General features: G+C 40.8%; 1 protein-coding gene across 1 annotated transcript in view; it reads left to right on the forward strand.

Moving 5' to 3' along the window:
• Positions 1–1,085: 1,085 nt before the first annotated feature.
• Positions 1,086–21,126, forward strand: part of HDA9 (histone deacetylase 9) — an 80,717-nt gene continuing 60,676 nt past the window's right edge. Inside the window, exons 1-6 of the mRNA XM_087700658.1 lie at positions 1,086–1,338; positions 8,031–8,143; positions 8,224–8,341; positions 8,463–8,537; positions 8,624–8,843; positions 9,055–9,118. Of these exons, the coding sequence (XP_087556784.1) occupies positions 1,302–1,338; positions 8,031–8,143; positions 8,224–8,341; positions 8,463–8,537; positions 8,624–8,843; positions 9,055–9,118 (627 nt within the window). The 5' untranslated portion in view covers positions 1,086–1,301. The remainder of the gene's footprint in view (positions 1,339–8,030; positions 8,144–8,223; positions 8,342–8,462; positions 8,538–8,623; positions 8,844–9,054; positions 9,119–21,126) is intronic.

Genomic DNA, 21,126 nt, shown 5'->3' on the forward strand with positions numbered 1-21,126 from the left:
GGATTCACTACGTGAGCATTCTGCGACCGATCTGCGTACCATTGTTAGTTGTAGCATAAAGCATTAGAGCTATTCTCATGAGGGGGTTTCTTGGAAACCATTTTCGATGATTTCCACTACAAACTAGAAACCCCTCAAAGTCATGTGGAGTGCTTTTCAATTTTCGGTGAAAATCCCCTCCATTTGAGAACACAACTCAGCAGGTTTCTCTATTGGAAACCATTGCTTCTTTTAAGAAAGGTCTCAAATTAGGATCGCAGTCTTCCCTTTTTTGAAATTAGGTCCCTTAATGCACGAGAGAGGGGCACAAATTTGGTACTTTTTTATATCTTCTAAATTAAGGGTTTCTAAGAAACCCATAATGTGAACAAGAGAAGGTTCTTGGAAACCAAAAACCATTAAGAAAATAGGTTTCTAGGAAACCCCTTCATGAGAACAATTCTATGCATAGACTAAAAACCATTAAGAAAATAGATTTCTAGGAAACCCCCTCATCAGAACAACTCTATGTGTAGCTAATAACCTTAGTTGGGTGACACTAGGTATTGGTAACTAGATTCAAAAGATCCCTTTGCGAACAAGCTTTAAACAACACGAGCAGGGTAAAGGGGCCAATAAAGTAGCGCCCTCCAAAAGAAAAACACACCCCACCCCAATTGAGTAATAATTTCACAAGAAAGATGTGGTTTTTTTAGCCACTTAACAAAATAATATGATTTTTTTAAAATTACAAATGAGCTTAACTTAAGTCAAACAATTGATCAGTGTAAATTTTTTTATATTTTAGATTTTGTAAAACCCTAAAGTAATATATCCTCGAGTGTCACTCTATTTGCTGCTCACTGTCCATCTTTTATGAATCGTTCATTTCTAACTAAGACTACTTGATAAAAATATCAAAATGTTCTAATATTTTTTCTTTGAGCTCTATATAATATAAATAGTTTGACCATTAAAAAACATTTGTGCAACTCACTTAGAAAAAAAAATTATAATGGAAAATTGTCACATGACAATCTATTGGCCCCTTCACCCGATAGGCACTTAGTTCAAAAGAACCCTCCACGAACAAGCTAATTGCTAAGTACTACGAAGCAAAAGGGGACGGTCTCTTATAAGCTCTCGCGAATCGATTCAGATTTTACCTCCCTTTTTGTCCCTTCGGTGTTTTTTTGAACTTGGGGGCTCCGATGCAGACTGCCTGCTGCGAGGCAGAAGGGCTGTGCGTTGCTTGGACGGGGCGCGACCATCTGCTCCCAAGCGAATGACGTCGCCAAGCAGCTCCCGACACCATTGCAAGAATGCCTTCCAAAGATCGCGTCTCATACTTCTACGACGGTGAGTCACCTTCCTACTCTCTCATACACAGTACCTCAATTCAGTCAACAGTTTCGTTTTTTCTGGGGGGCGGGGGGGGGGGGGAACAGAAAATTAGAGTTAATATCCTCAAAGCCCTGCAGACGTACCTTGTGTACCTTGTTTTTTGTCTCTTCTTTTCCCATTTTGTGATTTATGTTAGTTCGAAATCGAAGCCATATGATGCACAATTCATTCGAGCACCTCAGTGCAATAGTAATCTTTCTAGGGACGATGGTGTTCTTAGCTTTGGCATGGAGATTGGGGGTCTGGAAATTATGCAGCTAAAGCATCTTCTATATCACTACTGCCTTAGCATCTGTTTGAGACTATTTTTGACCCTAGATTATACCAAACCAGAAGATGTACATTGCAACTGCCAACTGTGACAACCCCTCAACAAGAAAGTGTGGTACACACCCACTGAAATAATGTAGGCTATGCTGGGTTATGTTGCTGTATGGGATCATCTTCGTGGTGCAAGAGTGTTCCTTTCTGTGGCCTTCATTGCTCCTCGATGATCAACTATATTGAAGATATCATAGTAGGGCATCCTGGGTGTTTTGTTTGTGCCATTTATGCATTGGAGGTGCATGTTGTAAAGAAATACTCAAACAAAGAAGATAAACTCAAAGTTTATGACTGTAACACAATGGAAAGGTGTAAGACTCAAAGGTGAAGAGTAACTTAGAGAGAATGTAAATGAATGAACAAACACACTATGCCAATGCAAATACAACGACATCTAACCTTCATGTCTAGGTTTGACCAAGGCAGAGATGAACTGCAGAGTGTGTTGTAATTTGAATAGATCCTGAAATTCAACAAGCAGCCTCAAGAAGCGATCAGCTTCTGTAAACACAGATAGTGAAGTTTGGATAGATTGAATCTTGTAGTAGGCAATAGGGTGGCTTGCAAGGGCTGAAAATGCAAAGTGTGAGAGCTTCATTTAACCGCTATAGTTAAATGGTAGCACCTCCAGTCAAGGAAGTAGCTCCTAAAGGGCATTGTGGATCCAACCAAAGTTCAGGGTTTGCCTATGGGACACATAATTATGTGGTAGTTTGAGTTTTGGAGCTGTTTAAATGAGCTAATTAAGGTTTACATTGAAATGCACTTGATTTAGCTTGACACCCCCTCTCAAGCCCAAAATGGAAACTTAGAAGAGATTGCATGCAAAGCTTATCCTAGATTACCTCGAGAAGTTCCACCCCAAAGTAGTAAGGACATTGGTTTAGGGGTGCATGATGGTTGCCCAAGAACCTTTCGAGACAATAGAGGCGATGGTTATCTTACCTCGGGAGTTCAAAGGGCTATCCTAGGGAGGCCAAGGTATTGAACAAAGGGTGCTTGTCGGCTATCCAATGGCCTACCCATAGTTACCAAGAAACGTGTTTCCTATAGTTAGAAAATGTTAAAAACGTCCGGGCATTTCTAAAACATAGGAAATAGATAAATTAGAAATTTATCCTCGAAGACTATAGTCAGTCCAATTTTGCATGTTGGATCAAATCATCATCTTTTGCGATATTAAAATATGGCCCATAGAGACATGGATTTGAAGTCTGAACATATTTAGTAGTTGTTTTTAGAATTCACATGACATGTCACATAGTCCAATTCATTTGATGTCATATAGAGATATGGATTATGATTGCTATTTTGAGTGACTGTAGTTTGTATATTTGAGCAATTTTTAAACCATCGTATTATTGTTCTTTTATATTCATGAAATCTGGATGATGAATTGTGGAATATATGTACTTCGTATGTAAATTGTTGGTCTATTGATTGTTCACTTAGATTTTCTCTAGAATTCTAAATCATTATTAATATGTACTTTGTTGTGGCCATGGGACTTGAAGTATATCTATATGTAAATTAAATTTCAATTATTTCATCTCGATTGAAACCCGCTTTTTACATTTTAGGATACTTGTATGAAACCAGTTTTGTACCTCTTGTTTTTGAAACCCTTGGCAACTATGGGCCTATTGTGATGTGCAAAGGTGATAAAACTGCTTTGAGATATCTTTGCTTCTCTCAATTTTTTGGTTGTTCTTTTTTTTTCCCATATAAATCTATGTCCGTAGGGAAAAAGGGATAGTTGGCTCAAACATCACAAAACTCTAAGTCTTGTACAAGCATTCGCTAGGTTGTTAAGAATGAAGGAATGTAGAAGACTAAAGTATATACCTTATGTTGCCATATAAACCATAGAGATTGCATAGGATGTGGCACAAATACGGTGGATCCAAAGTTGTGGGCGATTGCAAATATAGGTTTTTTCCTCATCCAAAGCGCTCTATCCACAAAAACACAATGCCAATGCAAGGGGTAACACAAAGTGTTATGGGCAAACAAAATGCTATGCAATGGTGCTACTTGGATAGTGTCCTCATAGGGATTTGTTCTCAACTCGTCTAAGTATCATTTTATAATCATAATCATGAAGATGCAAATGATGATACAAAGTATAAATGTAGTTGAAAGATTAGTGATCAAAATCTTGTATGTACCAAGAGAAGAAGCTGCTTCCTCTCACCACCAAAGGGTGGAAGAAAAAGCTATGGAAACTCCCCCTCCCCATCACGTCAATGTGGAAGAGGAGGGAGAGTCCACTTTGGTCGAGGGTTGTAGATAGCGGAGGATTGAGCGGTTGATTTTTTGGTTAGAATGTTTGCAAAATTGTTTGATAACAGTATGAACTCTAGGCGAATGTTGCATAGCTTCACTTGATCTTGGGTAAAATGATAGTGTTCCTTGACATGCTTCGTCCTTGGACTGACGATGGTGTTATCATCAAGTGCTATTGGATTTTGGTTGTTGTAGTAGATGAGGGTTGGGACGGTGCACGGGGAGTGAAGCTTCGTTAACAAGGTCCTCAAATAGATGGATTGATGATTGATGATGGGGTTACCAGCAAGTGCTATTGCACTCTGATTATTGTAGTAGATCACAATCGGGATGGTGCACAAGAAGTGAAACTCTGTTAGCAAGCTCTTTAGATAGATGGCCTTGGTGGTGCTATTGTAGAGAGTTTGATACTTTGCCTCAGTAGTAGAGGCATCAACTATATCTTGTTTACAGTTGGATCAAACAATGGGAGCTGTGTCAAGAGAGAATATGTAGCCATTGTGGAAATGCTAGATATCAAGGTTCCTACCCAATCAGAATCAACGTATTATGTGACCTTGCAAAATCAAACCCTTACCAAATTGTAAGCCATGAGTATAGGTACACTAAACATATCTCAATACATGAAAATAAGAAGTCCAATTTGAGAGTTTCTAGTGCATTGAAATATTGACCAATTAATGAAACGGTGTTAGTAGTGTAGTCAATTCATGTATGAGTCTGGGCTATGTTGGGATTATTGAGCTTATTAGGTATTTTTTAGTGGTCAGTAGTGTGATTATTTTGGCATTTTATGATGGTGGACAAGCATTAAATGCTGGCTGATCTGATGCCATTTATGGCATTCTTTTGGCCCATTGATTCAAGCTTCTCCTCCACACTCATTCATTCATCACTTGTAAATCTAGTGTATGGCTTATTGAAGAGAGGGGGTTGGTGCCAGTGCCCATGCAGCTAGTGACTCACTGTTGTACAAGATCGTCTCGTGTTTGGTATATGGATTCCGTTTCTCGAGCACATCTGTGAGTTCTCTTCTTTTGTAGTGTTTTTGTGTTTTCTCTTTTCTCTCTCTTTTGTCTTGTGTTCAATAGTCTATTTTAACATTCTTTCATGCTTCCATTGCTGCATCCACTTCTGACATGGTATCAAATTTTAGGATCTTTGCTTGTGTTGTTGTTTTTTGCTGATTATAGGTCTTTTATTGCTGATCATTGATTTCCCTTGCCTGCTGCCACCTCCTTCTAGCCTAGCGACACTTGTATGTTGTAAATCGCCCTGTTCCAGCTTCTGCAGTCTGCGTTTATTTCATTAATTGCTCCTATTGGTTGTGTTTTGTTTCCAACAGTCCGCATTTTCAATTTTTGCATTATTTTATTGTGGTACTGTTGCATGTAATGCTTGTTTTGTTTGTGTTTTGACTCCTATAGGTTGGGTGGCTAACTGTATTTTCAGGTTTTGTTGGCTGTAATTTTCATCTTTTGGCTGTGTTTGATCAGATTTTGTGTTTTGCAGCAGCTATTTTGTGATCAGCTTGTCTTATACTGTGCGTGAACTCCCGTGAGTGCAATTTGTGCTGTGTTTTGGTTGTACACACTCTCTTTCCTTCTCTTCTTTCCTTTATTTTCTCTTTCTATCCTCTCCAAATGGTTCCTCCTTGCTGTTCTACTATTGACAAATTACACGGCCTTGATTATCTAACATGGAGTGCTTTTATGAAAGCATGGTTTGTGTAGAAGTGGTTATGGTACATTGTTTCTAGAGCTATTGAGCGTCTTAAGCGTCCTACTCTTCCAGCTTATTTCGACGAGGACAACTATGAAGAAATTGCGCTCACATGGGATATTGATGATGTGTGTTTCTATTTTGCTCTTCTTTGTTGTATCTCCAAAGAAGTTCTTTTGGTGGTCACTTATTGTAGGACTTTTTTTGGGATTTGGGCGAAGCTTCAGATGTTGTCTAAGGCCCCTTTGACCATGCGTGTTGTTACCCTTTATGGTCAGCTCTAGCAGATGAAGTTTGAGTGGAAGGATACTATCCAATCCTTATTGCTTCGCGTTACATAGGTATAGGGTTAGTTTCAACATGCAGTTCGCCTTCTAGAGGTTCATCTTGTGGGGACTGTGCTCTACAAGCTCCCTTTGGAGTTTGATGGAGTGTCCAATGCTTTGTGGAGCCAGAGTTCATTGACACCAATGAGCTTTACCCATATGTCCTTGATGCTGCTTGAGCATGAGGCGTCTTTATGGTTACAGGGGAGGTTTCCATCCTAGTATGGTGGCTCTAGTGAGGCCTTTGTAGCTTCAGAGAGGGGTGACAGGAAGAAGTCGAAGGTCTAGTGCTATCACTATGGTAAGAAAGGATATTTGTGCAAGGATTGCAAATAGTTAGCGGCTTCGAGGAAGAAGTAAGAGAAGCAGCAACAGTAGGATATGGATTCCTCTATCGAGTCATCTGCCTCCTCCGACTCTTGACTTGGATCCTCCGGCCACCAAGGCCAAGGTGTGGAAAGGAGCATTTTCTTCAGGTTGAGGGAAGGGCTTGGCAGCCCCTCCTCTTGCTTTCTAGTGTTGATGATGTCCTCATTCCTCTCGACTCTCTAGTGCTAGAGAGCGAGTGTGAGAGGATGGTGAGGTGGGGCATGTAAGCCTTATCTATACAAGTATATAGGTGCATAGGTTCCAAAGAGGGACTTTTATGATGCATCGATTAAAAGTTTGGCAGGTTTTGAAATCTTGGAGTTAGGATTGATTTCTAGATTCATGGTGGGCTGTTACTATTAGTAGTCATGTGTATCTTGTGTAGTCCTCTCTTGCTTCTAAGTCTTAGTTTGAGCTAGACAAGGACATTAGGAGCTTTGACATTGCATTTGTCTTTGGGTTGAATCAACCCCTTTTCTGTCAGCTCTTGAACCCATGGCTCATAATCTCCTCTTGCTTGGTTGCACCTAGCTTGCATCCCCACTCTATATGGTGAATTATTCGGTGGGCTACTACCAAGGATTAAATCTATGGTAGGATCCTTAGGCCTTTCAGATGGTAGCTACCTTGACAAAGATTGTGAAAAGCAATGAGCATGTTTATTTAAGAATGCTATGTATTCCTTGTCCAACTTGGACAAATTACCCACTGATTCAAAATCATCATTACTTTTGACGAACACTAAGCTAGTTCAAAGATGATTTTTCATTACTAGGATATATCAAAAGGAAATACAATGGGAACCAAAACCCTTTTTAACTTAACATCCAAAGTTTGGGTCTTGCCCTTATCCTGAAGAGGGACTTCTTTCATGTGTGTATCGATCAATGCATGCACATGATTGCACCATGGCATTCCAAGCAGTACATCGCATCCATCCAATGATGCAGCAAATAACTTTTTGCTGTCCTTGTAGTTGTGAATGTGAATGTGAAGCTTCCCAATGACGGGTATGATTGGCTTTGCATGACCACGCTGATCCTTTGCTTTGCCCTATGCTCTAGATAACTTTGTGGCATCATCATTCAGCTGCCCACTTGAGTACATTTGGGACCAAACCAGCAGTGGTTTTCGAGCCTTTCACCCTTAGGATAACCTTTGTTTTCAGGAGTTTCAGCTTGCTGCCTATTACAAGCTCCACCTTGCTATCTTTGCCTTTTCCTGGCATAAAAAGTAGACCTGCCTTGTTTCTCAGCCTTTCTTGTCTCTTTTTTGACTTCTCTTCGTCACCTTTGCATGAGTAAAGCATCAACTGTGCATGCTATTTCTATCAGCTGTGACATGGTGGTCACCGTTGCCCTTTAGCAAAAATCCCTTATTTCTTTGAGCAGCCCATAACAATGCTTCTCTATCTGCCTTGATAGTGGTACTGCATGGTATGAAGTAACGGGCAGCAATGTTTCTCAAAACTTCTTATTGTATCGCTCCAAATTTGGTTGCTTTCTTCTTCACTAGACAACCCCTTGTGAGTTCATGGAGGATTAGACCTGTGGAAATGGCAGGATGTCTTAAAAGATGGATGTTGAATTCTCAATGGGGGTGGACTTTTCCTTTTTACAGGTGACATTGGAAGTGTTTATTATGGACCAAATCATCCAATGAAGCCTCATCGACTGTGTATGACACATAATCTGGTTTTAGCATATGGACTTCACAACAAGATGGAGATTTATGTATGTTTCTTCAAACTTATAGTCTTTGATTAAGTCCTATCTTTGCTCTTCCATTATTCATTGTTGGTGGGTTTTGTCAGAGACCGCACAAGGCGTATCCAGTGGAGCTGGCTCAGTTTCATTCAACCGATTACATTGAGTTTCTGCACAGAATTACACCGGAGACACAGGATCAATTTTCCAAGGAGCTTCTAAAATGTGAGTTTGAATGCTATGAGAAAATCGAATGTACCTCTTGTTGCTTTCTCTACTGTATTGTTTTGCTCTCTGGCAATCTTGACAAACAGCTACTTCAGGAACTAAAAAAGAATTTTGGCAGATAACATGGGAGAAGACTGTCCTGTATTTGATAACCTTTTTGAGTTCTGCCAGATATATGCGGGTGGTACAATTGGTATGAGTCATGACCCAATTTTAGCTTCTAGTCCAAACAATTTTGTCTGTTTACTAATCTTTGCTAGCTTGTATATATGGCAACAGATGCTGCTCATAGGTTAAATAGCGGCCTTTGTGATGTGGCAATAAACTGGGCAGGCGGTCTACATCATGCTAGGAAGTGTGAGGCATCTGGATTTTGTTATGTAAATGATCTTGTTCTTGGTATTTTGGAGCTTCTAAAGTTCCATGCACGGGTTCTGTACATCGATATTGACGTCCATCATGGTGACGGTGTGGAAGAGGCATTTTATCTAACTGACAGGTTTGCCAGCAGCTTCTGTGGTGTTTTTGGGAATTGAGTCTTTTACAGTACCAATGCACCTTCAAGCATTAAAGAGAGAAACGTCCAGTCTGTTCTAAAGGAAAGTGGTTTTGTTATATGAATCTGACCTGCTGTAGTTTTCCTTTAAGTGAACAGACATTGCTGTTATTTTGCAGATTCTGTTCAAATGAATAATTGTTTATTTTTGCAGGGTAATGACTGTGAGCTTTCACAAGTTTGGAGATTTCTTCTTCCCTGGAACTGGGGATGTGCAGGTATGGATGAATTGTTTTTAAAGCTTGAATTATTATGAAACATTGACCACTAATGTCTGAAAGGATTTATACCCCTCCTCGCATCTGATATGGCTTACTAGTTCCATAGTTTCAATATTGGCTTCTCCCTCATACCAAACACGTGATTGCTGAGATTGCAAAATGAAGCTTGAGACCCAGTCATTCAGCATGTTCTTCTGTTTTTGGATTGTTAGTCAGTGCATGCAGTGCTTTTGTGCTGCATGTACAAAGCTGTGAACTTGGTCTTTAGGGATTGTAATCAGGCTTGTGTCTTATGCTAAATCGGCAGGCTTTGACCTAAGTAGCTAAGGCTGATGGTTGATGGCATGACCTGAACCTCAACTGTGGTTCTTTTTCTTCTCATTAGTTCAAGAGGGAAATGGGCCGTCCAGTTTTTGAAATGGTTTGTTGAATATTCTGCTTGTGTGATGGGGCGCTTTCCATGGTCAATATTATTCACCCAATGTGTGGTCAGTGGTTAACTGGACAATTTTGGAAGACATGACAGCCTTAGTAAGTTCATTTGTGACTGCCGCATTATCAATTAGATGGTCCGAGTCCATTAATTAATTGCCTGAGCCTGTGTACAGACATGTATCTCAAGGGTCTTTATAGTCATGTCCCCATGAACCCTGTAAGTGTATATTCTATAACGATCACAACTCTTAAATAGTGGTTTCTTGTACTTGTCACATTAATTAGCTGTTACCTTAATTTACATGACATTTCTCCCCCTTAAGAAGTGTGTTCATCCTTGAAAACCAAACTAGGAAAGTTTGTGAGTGTGCGATATGAAAGGAAGAAAACACACGCACGCGCACACACACACACACACACACACACACACACACACACACACACACAGAGGATGGTGCAACTTGTCGCCTTGTGCAGGCCCATTGTCTTACCCTGCCTTGCTTGTCACCTAGCCTGATGCCTTGTTGCCTTGCCTTGGGCTTGTCCTTGCCGCAGCCTATTTCAGGCCTCCTCTTGCGATAGGTCAGCTGATGCTCTTCCCCCACTCCTCATGCTCCTCTGCCATTGGTGTTCTATGCACTGCCATTGATAGGCCCCTTCCTCTCTGGCAGGCTTGCATATGGATTGCACTGATTTGCCTGCTACAGTCAGGGGTTTGGACATGGATGTCAAAGAAGATGCAATGGAAGACGATATGGTGCCTTGCACCGATGAGATGGCCTTGCCACACACCCCCACCCCCCCCGGCGCCCGCCCGCAACAACGCCCGCCCCATCTATGTTCAGCCTTCTATCAAACACAACAAGCATGATGAATTTATTGCTTCTCTTAAGGCCCTTGACTTGGGTGATTCTCTGCCTCGCTTGTATGCTTAGGTGGCTTCTACTTCGCGGGAGTTGCAAGAGTCAAAGTGGGAATAGTTGCTCAAGTTAATTCTCTCTTGGAGGATTGCATTGAGAATAGTCATTGAGCTAAACCTATGTGCGTGGAGGAGGAGATTTTGGATACATAAGTGTATACCGAGGAGGTTATTTGCTCCTTTTTTACTTTTCACGAGCGAGGCATTATTATCTTCTTTATCAGCCGGATGCTCATGTTTGCAAGGATCCGTCATAGTGGTTGACATCTATCCTTGAGACTAGTTGTGTGGGAGAGTTCTTCGCTGGTTTTTGTGGTTTCTATGAGGTTGTGCTTCTTTCTGCTTCAACACGGAATCTCCTCCTCAATAAGTATCCCCTTTTCTTTTTTAACCAGGTGTATATTGTCTAATGGTGTCCACCCAGATTCCCAATGTTTACTCAAGCAAGAATGTCCTATATGGATAGAAGTGGAGAGTTTCTTGGCTGTTTATTGGGCCCTTCTCAAGGATGCAATGGTTGCCATAGGCCATGTATTGGTTACCCCAAGTTTGGAGGTAAGCAATAGAAATAGTTTGTGCATGCTATGGGATACTGCTAGGAAGAGCAAAGCTCAGTAAAACTCTTGATCTGGCTTTGGTATGCGTCTTGCACTCTTGTCCTTTTGTATCTATTGAATTTGTTATGTTTGGTCTATGCGCAATGGCCTAGAGCCACCTTGCATCTTTTAATCTTGTACTTTTTTTTGTAATTAATAGAATTACCTATTGAGAGAGAGAGAGAGAGAGAGAGATCCATGTACAAAGGAATATCCCCATGATGTCATGATGTCATGAAAGTGAAAAATGAAAAATCCTATCTAAATGTACAGTAAGTGTAGGCATCATCGTTTGGGCAAGCCCTCAATCTATACAAGTATGTCTATTTAGAGATGTATATGCATGTGAGATAGAATGATGCCAATGTGAGAGAGAATGATGCCATGTGGATCTTGTTAGCATGCCTATGGTAGTCTTGTTAGTGTGTCATCTTGTGGTTGTGAGCTCCTGTTAGAGTCATGATAATTGCGAAATGCGTTTTGCTGGCATTGAAACGGGAAACGTGTGAAATGCTTGAAATGTTTCAATGGAACTTGCATTGAAATGCCTTGAGTGAAACAATTGACTAAAACCACATTTTTAAATTAGAGAAAATTATTTTTTCTTGCTCTTTTGAGAGTTTTTAGAGACTTTGCGTACAAGATAGACATCATTTGTTGACGTGAAAGGATTCACCTCATATAAATATGTAAGTCGCAATTGATTGTTAAAACTATCTCATATATATTATTCATGTGTTTCAGTTGGTGTTTCACTTGGGACTTACCCAAAGGTGAAACGTTTCGGGGTGAAACACAATGTTTCAAGGGTGAAACATAATGTTTCAAGGGTGAAACGTTTTCACGTTTACCTTGGTTAGAGTCTGATGAAGACATAGGAGCTTTGGCAGTTTAGGTGCATTTTATTTATTTGTCGGCTTCCTATGTGCATTCCTAGGCCAGTTTTTGCTTTCCACAATTTGTCTACACTTGCTAGACATCATCACTGTTACCTAGGATTTTTCCAAGGTCTCCCTTTTTTTTTTTTGGGCATTTTTCTTCAGTGACCAGCATTTAATGCTGGTTGGCCAGCATTTATGGCCTCTTCAGGATCAGGTTGGCTAGTTTTTTGGTGCTTTTGGTATTTATAACTGCACTTCCCACTTGGCAGACACACACTCACTCTTCAGTCTTCAATCTTCCCTTTGCAGGTGCACACTTTGACTCTTCGACTCTCCGTGCTTGGTGTTGCCATCGTCATCAACGTGTTCTGGTGTCCTTATTGACGCTTTGGGTGTGAAAAAGAGTGTGGAGGCATTGCTAGGGTTTGCATCGAGGAAACACAGAGTGTACGACACCGACAGAAGCACAACAAGACAAACACATACAAAAACTCAAACCCTAAACACAAAACTCAAAACTCAAATACAAATAGAAAAAGGGATAGAAAGAACACAACTCTGAAGTGAATGAATGCTGTAAATGAATGTAAGAGTGTACAGTGTGCCCAAGGGGAGAGCAATGTGTTGGAGAGTAATGTGCACTGGAGATTGATCCCAAGTGTTGTGACCACTAGTCAGAGTGACAGAGTGTACGACATCGACAGAAGCACAACAAGACAAACACATACAAAAACTCAAATCCTAAACACAAAACTCAAAACTCAAATACAAATAGAAAAAGGGATAGAAAGAACACAACTCTGAAGTGAATGAATGCTGTAAATGAATGTAAGAGTGTACAGTGTGCCCAAGGGGAGAGCAATGTGTTGGAGAGTCATGTGCATTGGAGACTGATCCCAAGTGCTGTGACCACCAGTCAGAGTGACAGAGTGAGAGAAACACCAAACGCTAATCACGAGTGTGAGGAGATTAAGGCAACTGTAGAGGATGATGCCTAATGATGTAGACAAAGCAGCAAAACGTAGCAGTAGAACGCCACAATTAAATGTGACAATAAAATGTAGCAGTAGAACGTCGCAATAAAGCGTTGTAGTAGAACACTGTAGTAAAGCGTGGCAGTAAAACGTAGTAGTAGAATGCCGTAGTCGAACGAGGTGATGGCAGCAGTCGCGAAGGTTGGATTGCCACGTGGTGGGAGACTGATGTGGCTGAGATCTGCACACAAGGGTGAGAAACCTGCACGGAAGAGATGGGATTGAATGAGAGCAGCTTGTCTATTTATAGATGAGGATAGTCCCTCCCAAATTAGGGTATTATCGCCTAAGTGAGGACACAGTGTGAAGATTTCTTGCAGAAGAGGATGTTTTCATCACGAAGGAGCAGCCCGGATCTTCAAAATGCATATTTTCAGCTTCAAATGCATACTTTTTGGTAGGCGACAACTTCCTAGTGGTAGGTGAGAGCTTCTTGGTGATAGATGATAGCCTATTGGTGGCGGGCAATAGCTTTTCCTTGGCAAATGATGCATCTATAGTCCTTGTCATTGATTGCCTTCTGTCTCTTGTGCCGTCTCCATCCTTTTTGGGTGATTACAAGCTTTGATGACTCAAAGAAGGAGCTTCTTTCGAGATTTTCTTTTAAGCGAAGACTTGATTATCGCGACTATAGTAGGTGAGAGGAGTCTCCCGTTGGCACCCATTCCCCTTCTATTTATCTTCCATAGAAGGCTTTTGACTGTCCGAAGTAAAGATGTCGTCCTTGATACCCTCGGTGTAGCTGTCTGTCTTACCTTCATTATCCAAAGAAGACAAACTCAATGGTTCCAACTATTTGTTGTGGTCATGTAAGATGAAGTGCATACTCTACACCTTTGATCTTTGGGCTCTTGTTTCAAATTTCATCCCCTGTCTTAAGGAGGCTCGAGCAGATGGGACTTCTATGGACCGAACAACCTTGTGGGATCGCAGCTCTGATCCTTTTCCTTTATGAGTTTGTAGGATTTTGCCATTGTGCATATTTGCAGATTGAAGACCGTGGTGGAAGTAGCTTGTGTCTTTGTATTAGCACAAGATTTTTGTCCATAGGATTTCCCTTGAGAAGAAGTTGCGGATGCTTAGTCTTGATGATTCTTCCTTTGTAAAGGAGTTTTGAAGAAATGATGTAAATGTAGAAAACATAAAACCAATCATACAACAAAGCACAAACCTATAAACACAAAACATAGTTAGAATTAGGGTTAGGGTTACTTAGAGATAGTACACAAAGAATAATAAAGTGAATGAATATTTAATATATAGTGCTCATGCAGCAAACACACTATGCAGTGAATATTGAACCTTGAACTCTTGTATCTTTGCGATCAAGGCAAAAGATATGACTTGTAGAGTGTGTCATACTCCAAACAGATCAGGAATCGTAGCAAGGTAGCCTTTGTGTCTCAAACACCAGCAAACATAACCAAGGAAGGTTGGATCTAATGCAAATGGCAGTGCAGGAGAGAGAAAGACTAAAAACACAAGTACGTGAGAGAAAAATGGGGTGAGTTGTTAGGTGCAAAGGCAACAAATAGAGGAGAGAGAAAGTTAGGGCGCCAGCGAGAAACTCTAAATGCAGCATGTGGAGGAGAGAGAAGATTAGGGCAATAAATCTAGACTGATGGCAACAGCACAAAATGTTGGCGTCAGCATGGAATGCAGCAATTCGATTATAGGTGATAGCTCCAGGGTACCAGGCGACAGCTACAAAGTGAAGGTGAAGGCTGGAATCAAACACTAGATGGTAGTAGTTGGGTTGATTTGCGAGGGAAGGCTAGAATCAGGCGCTAGATGGTAGAAGATGGTTGGGGGAAGCTTTGACTACGATGTCCTTTTCGAATGGGGTGTGGATAGCAGAGGGATAGCCATGAAACCTGCAAGAACGAGATTGAGGAAGAGTGGTGGGCTGCATGCCTATCATAGAAAGTTTGGGGCACCCTAGTTAGAATTTTGCATGTGGGACTCAGTAACTCTCTAAGATTGTGTTTCTTTTTAAAATAAGATGGTTTATTCATTAATTAAGTATATTTTGGGACTGTTTAAGTTGGGTTAATGCATTTTTAGCTCAACACCACCTCTTAGGTCCAAAATTGAGCCATGAAAAATAAGCCATTGATATTGATTTTTCTTTAATCCCAAGGACTCCCATCCCAAAGGAGCCAGGGTATCAGGCAAAGGGTGCATGTTGGTTGCCCAGTGACCTACCAAGTCTACAAAGGCGATGGCTATTTTACCAAGGGAGCCCAAGTGACCACCCTAGAGAGGTTAGGACATCGGACCAAGGGTGCTTGGTCGCCTAGAGGCCTACCAAGTCTTGCAAAGGCAAATGGAATCAACAATGGACTTTTTTTTTGAGGGCATAGTTTGAGTTTGTTCACAAGATTTAGCATGAAATGAGAGTTTCAAATTAGTGTTCGTCCCATTGAGTCAATGTGCCTTGAAGTACGGGAAAAGAAGGATGGATAGTCTCACCATGGTTGGACTCGTACGTCGTACATTATTGATCATATTGTACGATTTGTACGATATTGTACTGTATGTATCCATATGGCTGTGCACTTTTTCCCCAACCCCCCTATATGAGTTGTGCAACTCGGCTTCTTCAATATCTTTTCAAGACGGGAGGGCAAGTTGCTCCATGCAAGGAAATCCCTCAAGACATTGCGGATGAGTTTCTCTCCAAGATAAGAGGGGGATCCACAAGAGGAGGAATTGGTGTATCGGCACCAACTTCTATGTCTACTAATGAGGAAGCATCAAATGTGGGCGTATCTTCAACTAATTCGAGATAGGCCTCTACCAGTGGTGGTGTTGTCTCCACATTCTCTTCTGACTCTAGTGTTGACCTACTATTGTGTAGAAAATGAAAATGAAATGAAATGCTTTATTAACATCTACAAGAGGCCAAACTGACCTATCAAACCGGTAGTTATAACCAAAAAACCTTGGTGATACAATTGTCAAATAAGGTAATGAGTGGATATATACAATAAATAAGAAACAATATAGTAGAGTCTTAAATGTTTGAAAATAACAGTAAATGAAAATGTAATACACAATAAAACAAAGCTAAAAGCTATAAGTAAGGAGAATTGTAGTTGATAAATAAAGAGCTGTAGTTGATATAGGGAGGTGTAGAAGGCTTGGATCTAGCATAAGCAATAATCTCTTATATTATTCTATGGGAGTGCCATCGACACTTGTGTCGAGGTCTAGGATGTTTGGATCGGCTAGGTTGTCTTCAAGAGTTTTACTCAATGGAGGTTCATAGAACCCTTTCTCTTTGCCGATTTGTTAGGCATGGTTGTCTGTTGAGTCCTTTGTTCTTTACTTTGGCCACCAATCCCATTTTGATGATGATGTCTAGCTGGGTAGCTAACGGCAAGGTGGTTGGTCTCTCTTCCTTCATGGGAGTAGTTGGTAGGCCAAGCTTTGGCTCATGGCACCTTCACTACATGGGACTTGTTCGCCCTTGCTTTAGGACTTTGTCTTAATGCCTCTAAAATTAGCCCTTATTAGTTGCATTGCAAGTTATCTTCAGGCCTTGGGTTGACAAGGTGAGGTTGTACTCCAAGGTATTGCTTTTAGACATTTGGGCTATCCTTTGGCGGTGCATGGCCAAAATGTTGATGGATTGGATCTACACATGCATTATAGTAGGTATGTCGGAAATCACATGCTTGGTCTTTCCATGTAAGATTGAACATATCTTAGACAATCATGGTACCAATGGTTTCATACTTCTTATTGAAACCAGCCTTCCTTTCGTGGATGGGTGGTAAATCCTTGATTACAACTTAATTACAGCAGCAGACAATTAATGCAAATCTGAAAATACAAATTTACCTAGTGATCTTGGACAATGCACACTCGATTGGCCCCAAAATTGGCGCCCCTTTCGGTATTTCTTTAGCTTCATTGAGTAGAAGTTGACTTACAATGGGATTCTTCTAATCCCTTTCGGTATTTCAACCCCCCTTGCTGTTCAAAATCACCAGTAAGTCTTCGATCTGATTTGCCCCTTGATTCGGGCAATCAATTGGTCTTCACCTGCTTTGATGGAGATGGAAAATTTCCCAAATTCAATTATTTGCTGGTCCCTCTAATTGAATAGGCTAAAAATAGCTTCAGCCCTGTTGAATCCAAGTCTTGGAGCTTCCAATTTTTGGCACGCTTCCCAAGGCTATTGCTAAACTCTAATTTCTGTTGCAGATTAGGGTTTACAACAGAGAAATCTGAAATTTCTCAGCCTCCAAGGATCCAAATGTTGAGATCTTCAGAGCAAGGTTGTGAAATGGTTGGAAGATGAGAGGGAAAGCTGTAGAGAGAGAAAATTTAGAGTTTTGTCGTGAAGATTGACTAAAAATCAGTCAAATGCAGCTGCTGTCCTGCCACAACAGCTTGTAGATGCAAAGAACTGAAGAAATTAGTCATTTATTGCTGCTGCCTTGTCTCAACAGCCTGTTGATGTTGTCTCTTGCTGTTGATCGGTCTTCTGCCCTTGGAAGCCTCAGAAGGTTCTTCAATGGTTGCAAATTAGACCATCAACCTCTCCTCCCTCTCTTTTGCAGGTTGAATTCATAAAAATGCATTTGTCCAGTCTTTAAAGACGTTTTTCAGTCTTGCATGGGCATTTTTGACAAGTGGCAACCTTCTCAAATGGTTTTTTCAGCATTTTCCATAATTAAATGTTAATTTTCAGTCTTTAAATATTAAAAATTAATCTAATAATTATTTCGGTGCCGTGAAAAATAATTTAACTAGCGAATAATTAAATTGGCTAGGCAACTTCGATTCTCGAGTGTCTTTGTGCCATCTTTGACCATCAGATTGGCATTAGGTACTATTAAATGCCACTTCTCTAGTGTCACCAACTGACGCTTATGGCCAAATGGATAACCTAGGCCAATTGGCACCAGATACCACCCAGTACATGTGTATCATAACTTATAGCAACTTTTGCCTTTGACATCTTATGATTTCTTCAGGTCCCGGGCTCGTAAATTTACTTTAAACCCAGTTGCACATCACATGTGCAACATTTACCTAATCATGTGATTAAAAATTAATCCACATGTTAAGTGAGGTTTCAAAAATACATGTTCTCATGAAACTTACCATTGCTCCCTTGGTCAAAGTCTTATCTATAGGATATCACTTAGCCTATCCGGTTCTTGCTTTGGAATAAGGATTGTTTACGAATGGATATATCTTGGATTTGTTGGCACCATGTTTGTACCCCAAAAAGGATGGGAGGTGGGGCTTTTTCGGATTTGGAGAGACATATGATTGTTGATATGAGAGCCAACAACCTTGGTCTTTGATTGCCAAGTTTCTCCTTGAAGATCAAGGTATTAAACATGGGAACACCGACATTTTGGTTGTTTTAAAACTTCTTTCATGGGAAGGCAAACGAGAACAGAGATGAATGTTGAATAGAATGGCATGCTTGGGACTTATCATTGTTATTGATGCTCTTTTACTTGCAAGCGTTGTTGTCATATCTCTCGGATCCATTCTGTGCTGCTTTCATGTTCCTAGAGGTTATTATCGTTTATGGGACTCTGTTTGAATCTCCTTACGTGCCATGCAACTTTTCCCCCCCTTTGAACCAAGATATCCCTTGGTAAGATTGGATTATTAATGGTTGGCTGACTTTGGGTCATGTTTTAGTAAATTAAATACACCACTTGCTTATATAAGATAAGGATTGACTTGCCGAGAAGGGCAACAATGCTTGGGTCTATATAAAGGTAAAACTTGGTTGAAATCTGTGGTGATGATAGACTGACTCAACAAAACGCATGGCTGCTGTTTTGTTTGTACGACATTTGTGGAGACTTTTTGACATCTATTCCTTTCTTGTCGAGTGGCAAGGAAAGCTTGTTCGTTGGTGTTTGCCATTTGGTCTTGGGTGATAGGGCTATCAAATCTTCTAAGTATTGGGTCTTTGGACATCCCAAGTTCTAGGATACTATGCAACCCAATATTAAAGTGCTTTTTCACTTTTTATGCTTCTGGGTTTGTTGGCACATTGAGAGGCCTTCTTTATTGGTAGCTCAACATGATTGAGCTAGCGTATATTCTCTCTCAGAAGAATTTTCTTTTTTGGCACATTGTAGTTTCTTTGGCTCCTCTTGAGACGGAATAGTAGTAGTAAAAAGAGATGGAGGAGAAATAGTGGAAAGAGATGGAGGAGGAGACGAGTGCAGCCAGAACAGGTTCAAGACGGGGGGCGAGCTACAAGGTGACAGGTGTATAAGCTGAAACAAAGAATAGAAGCAAGACGAGATGTAGTTGAAACACATTGTTCTTGATAGAAAATGACCCACAGATGGTTTGGGACAAAACATGCCCCTCGAAACATTTTGTGAAATGAAACAAAACATTTTGTTGGTTTTGACGGTTCATGTTTTTCTAGGATGAAATGTGTTTTGTGGTTACTATGGAGAAGTGGACCTCACTTTGAAAGGTGTCACAAAGGGACAGTGACGAGATGGTATGAAATCAACCTTCCTTCTTGGAGAGGGTGGAAATTCCTTGATTAAGTACTTAATTATGGCAAGCATAACATTCACGTAAACTGAAAATGTACACTTTATCACTTTAATTTTAGACATTGGATACCTTGTTAGGCCCGAAATTGGTGTCCCTTGTGGTATTTCTTTATCTTATCTTTCAAATGGAAAGAGTACAAATGAGATCCTTTGATCTTCTCTGCTAATCCAAGTGCCTCTTGTTGTCAAAACTGACTAGCAAGTCTCTAAACCAATTTGCCCCTTGGTTTGCTCGGGGATTTGGCATCACCTTGCTCCTTGAAAGACAAATTCAGCCCCAAATCTAATATTGGCTGGTTGGTCTCAACCTCCCTAAAATTCCTCAATTTTAGTTGTTGAAATTCAAGTCATAGGCCCTCAATTTTGAGCACACATTCCAAGTGGTCGTTAAAACTCTAATTTTTGTTGTAAATTAGGGTTTATAGCAAAGATTGATTGAAATCTCTTCTTGTAATGGCTCGAGCTATTGGAAAATGTTGAGATAACTTGAGAGATGGTTGGGGGTGTTGGGTTTTTACTCATGTCTACACTTAGAGAGGAGTGTCAGTGAATGGTAGGACATTGGGACACTTTTTACTCTTGGTACGAGAGGTTTTTTCCCCAGACTTATTGTTTTCTTTCGTATGTGCTTATGTCACATACTTACGGGTACTTATCATGTTCGGGTGTGAACACCCCCTACAACCCTAAGGTTTAAGGGTTGTACTTTGTACTTTCAGCTTATATTCTTTTAGTCTATTGCATTGGGTATCGTGCTTCACTCTCCACGTTGTCTACTACACTCTTAGTTGAGCTTCGATCCTCTCACCCTCTCACATTTGGTATTAAAACAGGGTTCAACTTTGCTTAGCCTCCGAGAGTTCCTGCTCAGTTCAGCTCTGTTTGGTGAAAGACCACCAATGCTACCCGTCACCTACAGCACCTCGTCAACAGTGCCCCCTGCTGCCACTGCCCAGTAGGGCCGCCACAATTGCGCTAGCTCCACCTGTCCATGTTGCCTGCGACATCCCAGCCCTGTAAGCGCAGCCCTTGTCTACGTCCTCCCACTTAGACTTTGTTGCTTGCTTGTGGCAGCGCTTGCCTCCAGCTCGCCACGCTTGCCTTTAGCTTGCTATTGCTGCCCTTGCCGCTTCCTGCCCTGTGCCACGCTTACCTTCAACGCTGCCTTGCAGCTTCTTGTGTTAGCACCGCCTTGCGGCATGATCTCTTGCACTTGGCCTCCAGCGCGCTACGATCCTCTCATGACAGAGGTAAAAGTTATTATTATTATTTTATTCCAGATTCATCTCTGGACAAGGGCAGGCACATAATTTTGAGTATGTGTCTAGGACATGATTGATGCAAATTTCTTGGCAAATAAGAAAATTTTTTGGGGCTTTTGATCTTTTTGAAGACATTGGCACATGTACTGCCGTCTCAGTCACAAATAGATTGTTTTGGACAATTTTGGGGCAAGAAATTTTGGGGTTTTTGCTCATACAATGTTGCTGAATATTGAATGCACCTTAGACTGCGTGCATTATAGACAATTTTGACTCAGTGTACCTCAGTGTACTAATTGCAGCAAGCTATTTGCTATAATT

The sequence above is a fragment of the Lygodium microphyllum genome, chromosome 19 (genome assembly GCF_053477565.2).
Source record: "Lygodium microphyllum isolate KBCC chromosome 19, Lygodium_microphyllum_v1.1.10, whole genome shotgun sequence".
Taxonomy (NCBI): domain Eukaryota; kingdom Viridiplantae; phylum Streptophyta; class Polypodiopsida; order Schizaeales; family Lygodiaceae; genus Lygodium; species Lygodium microphyllum.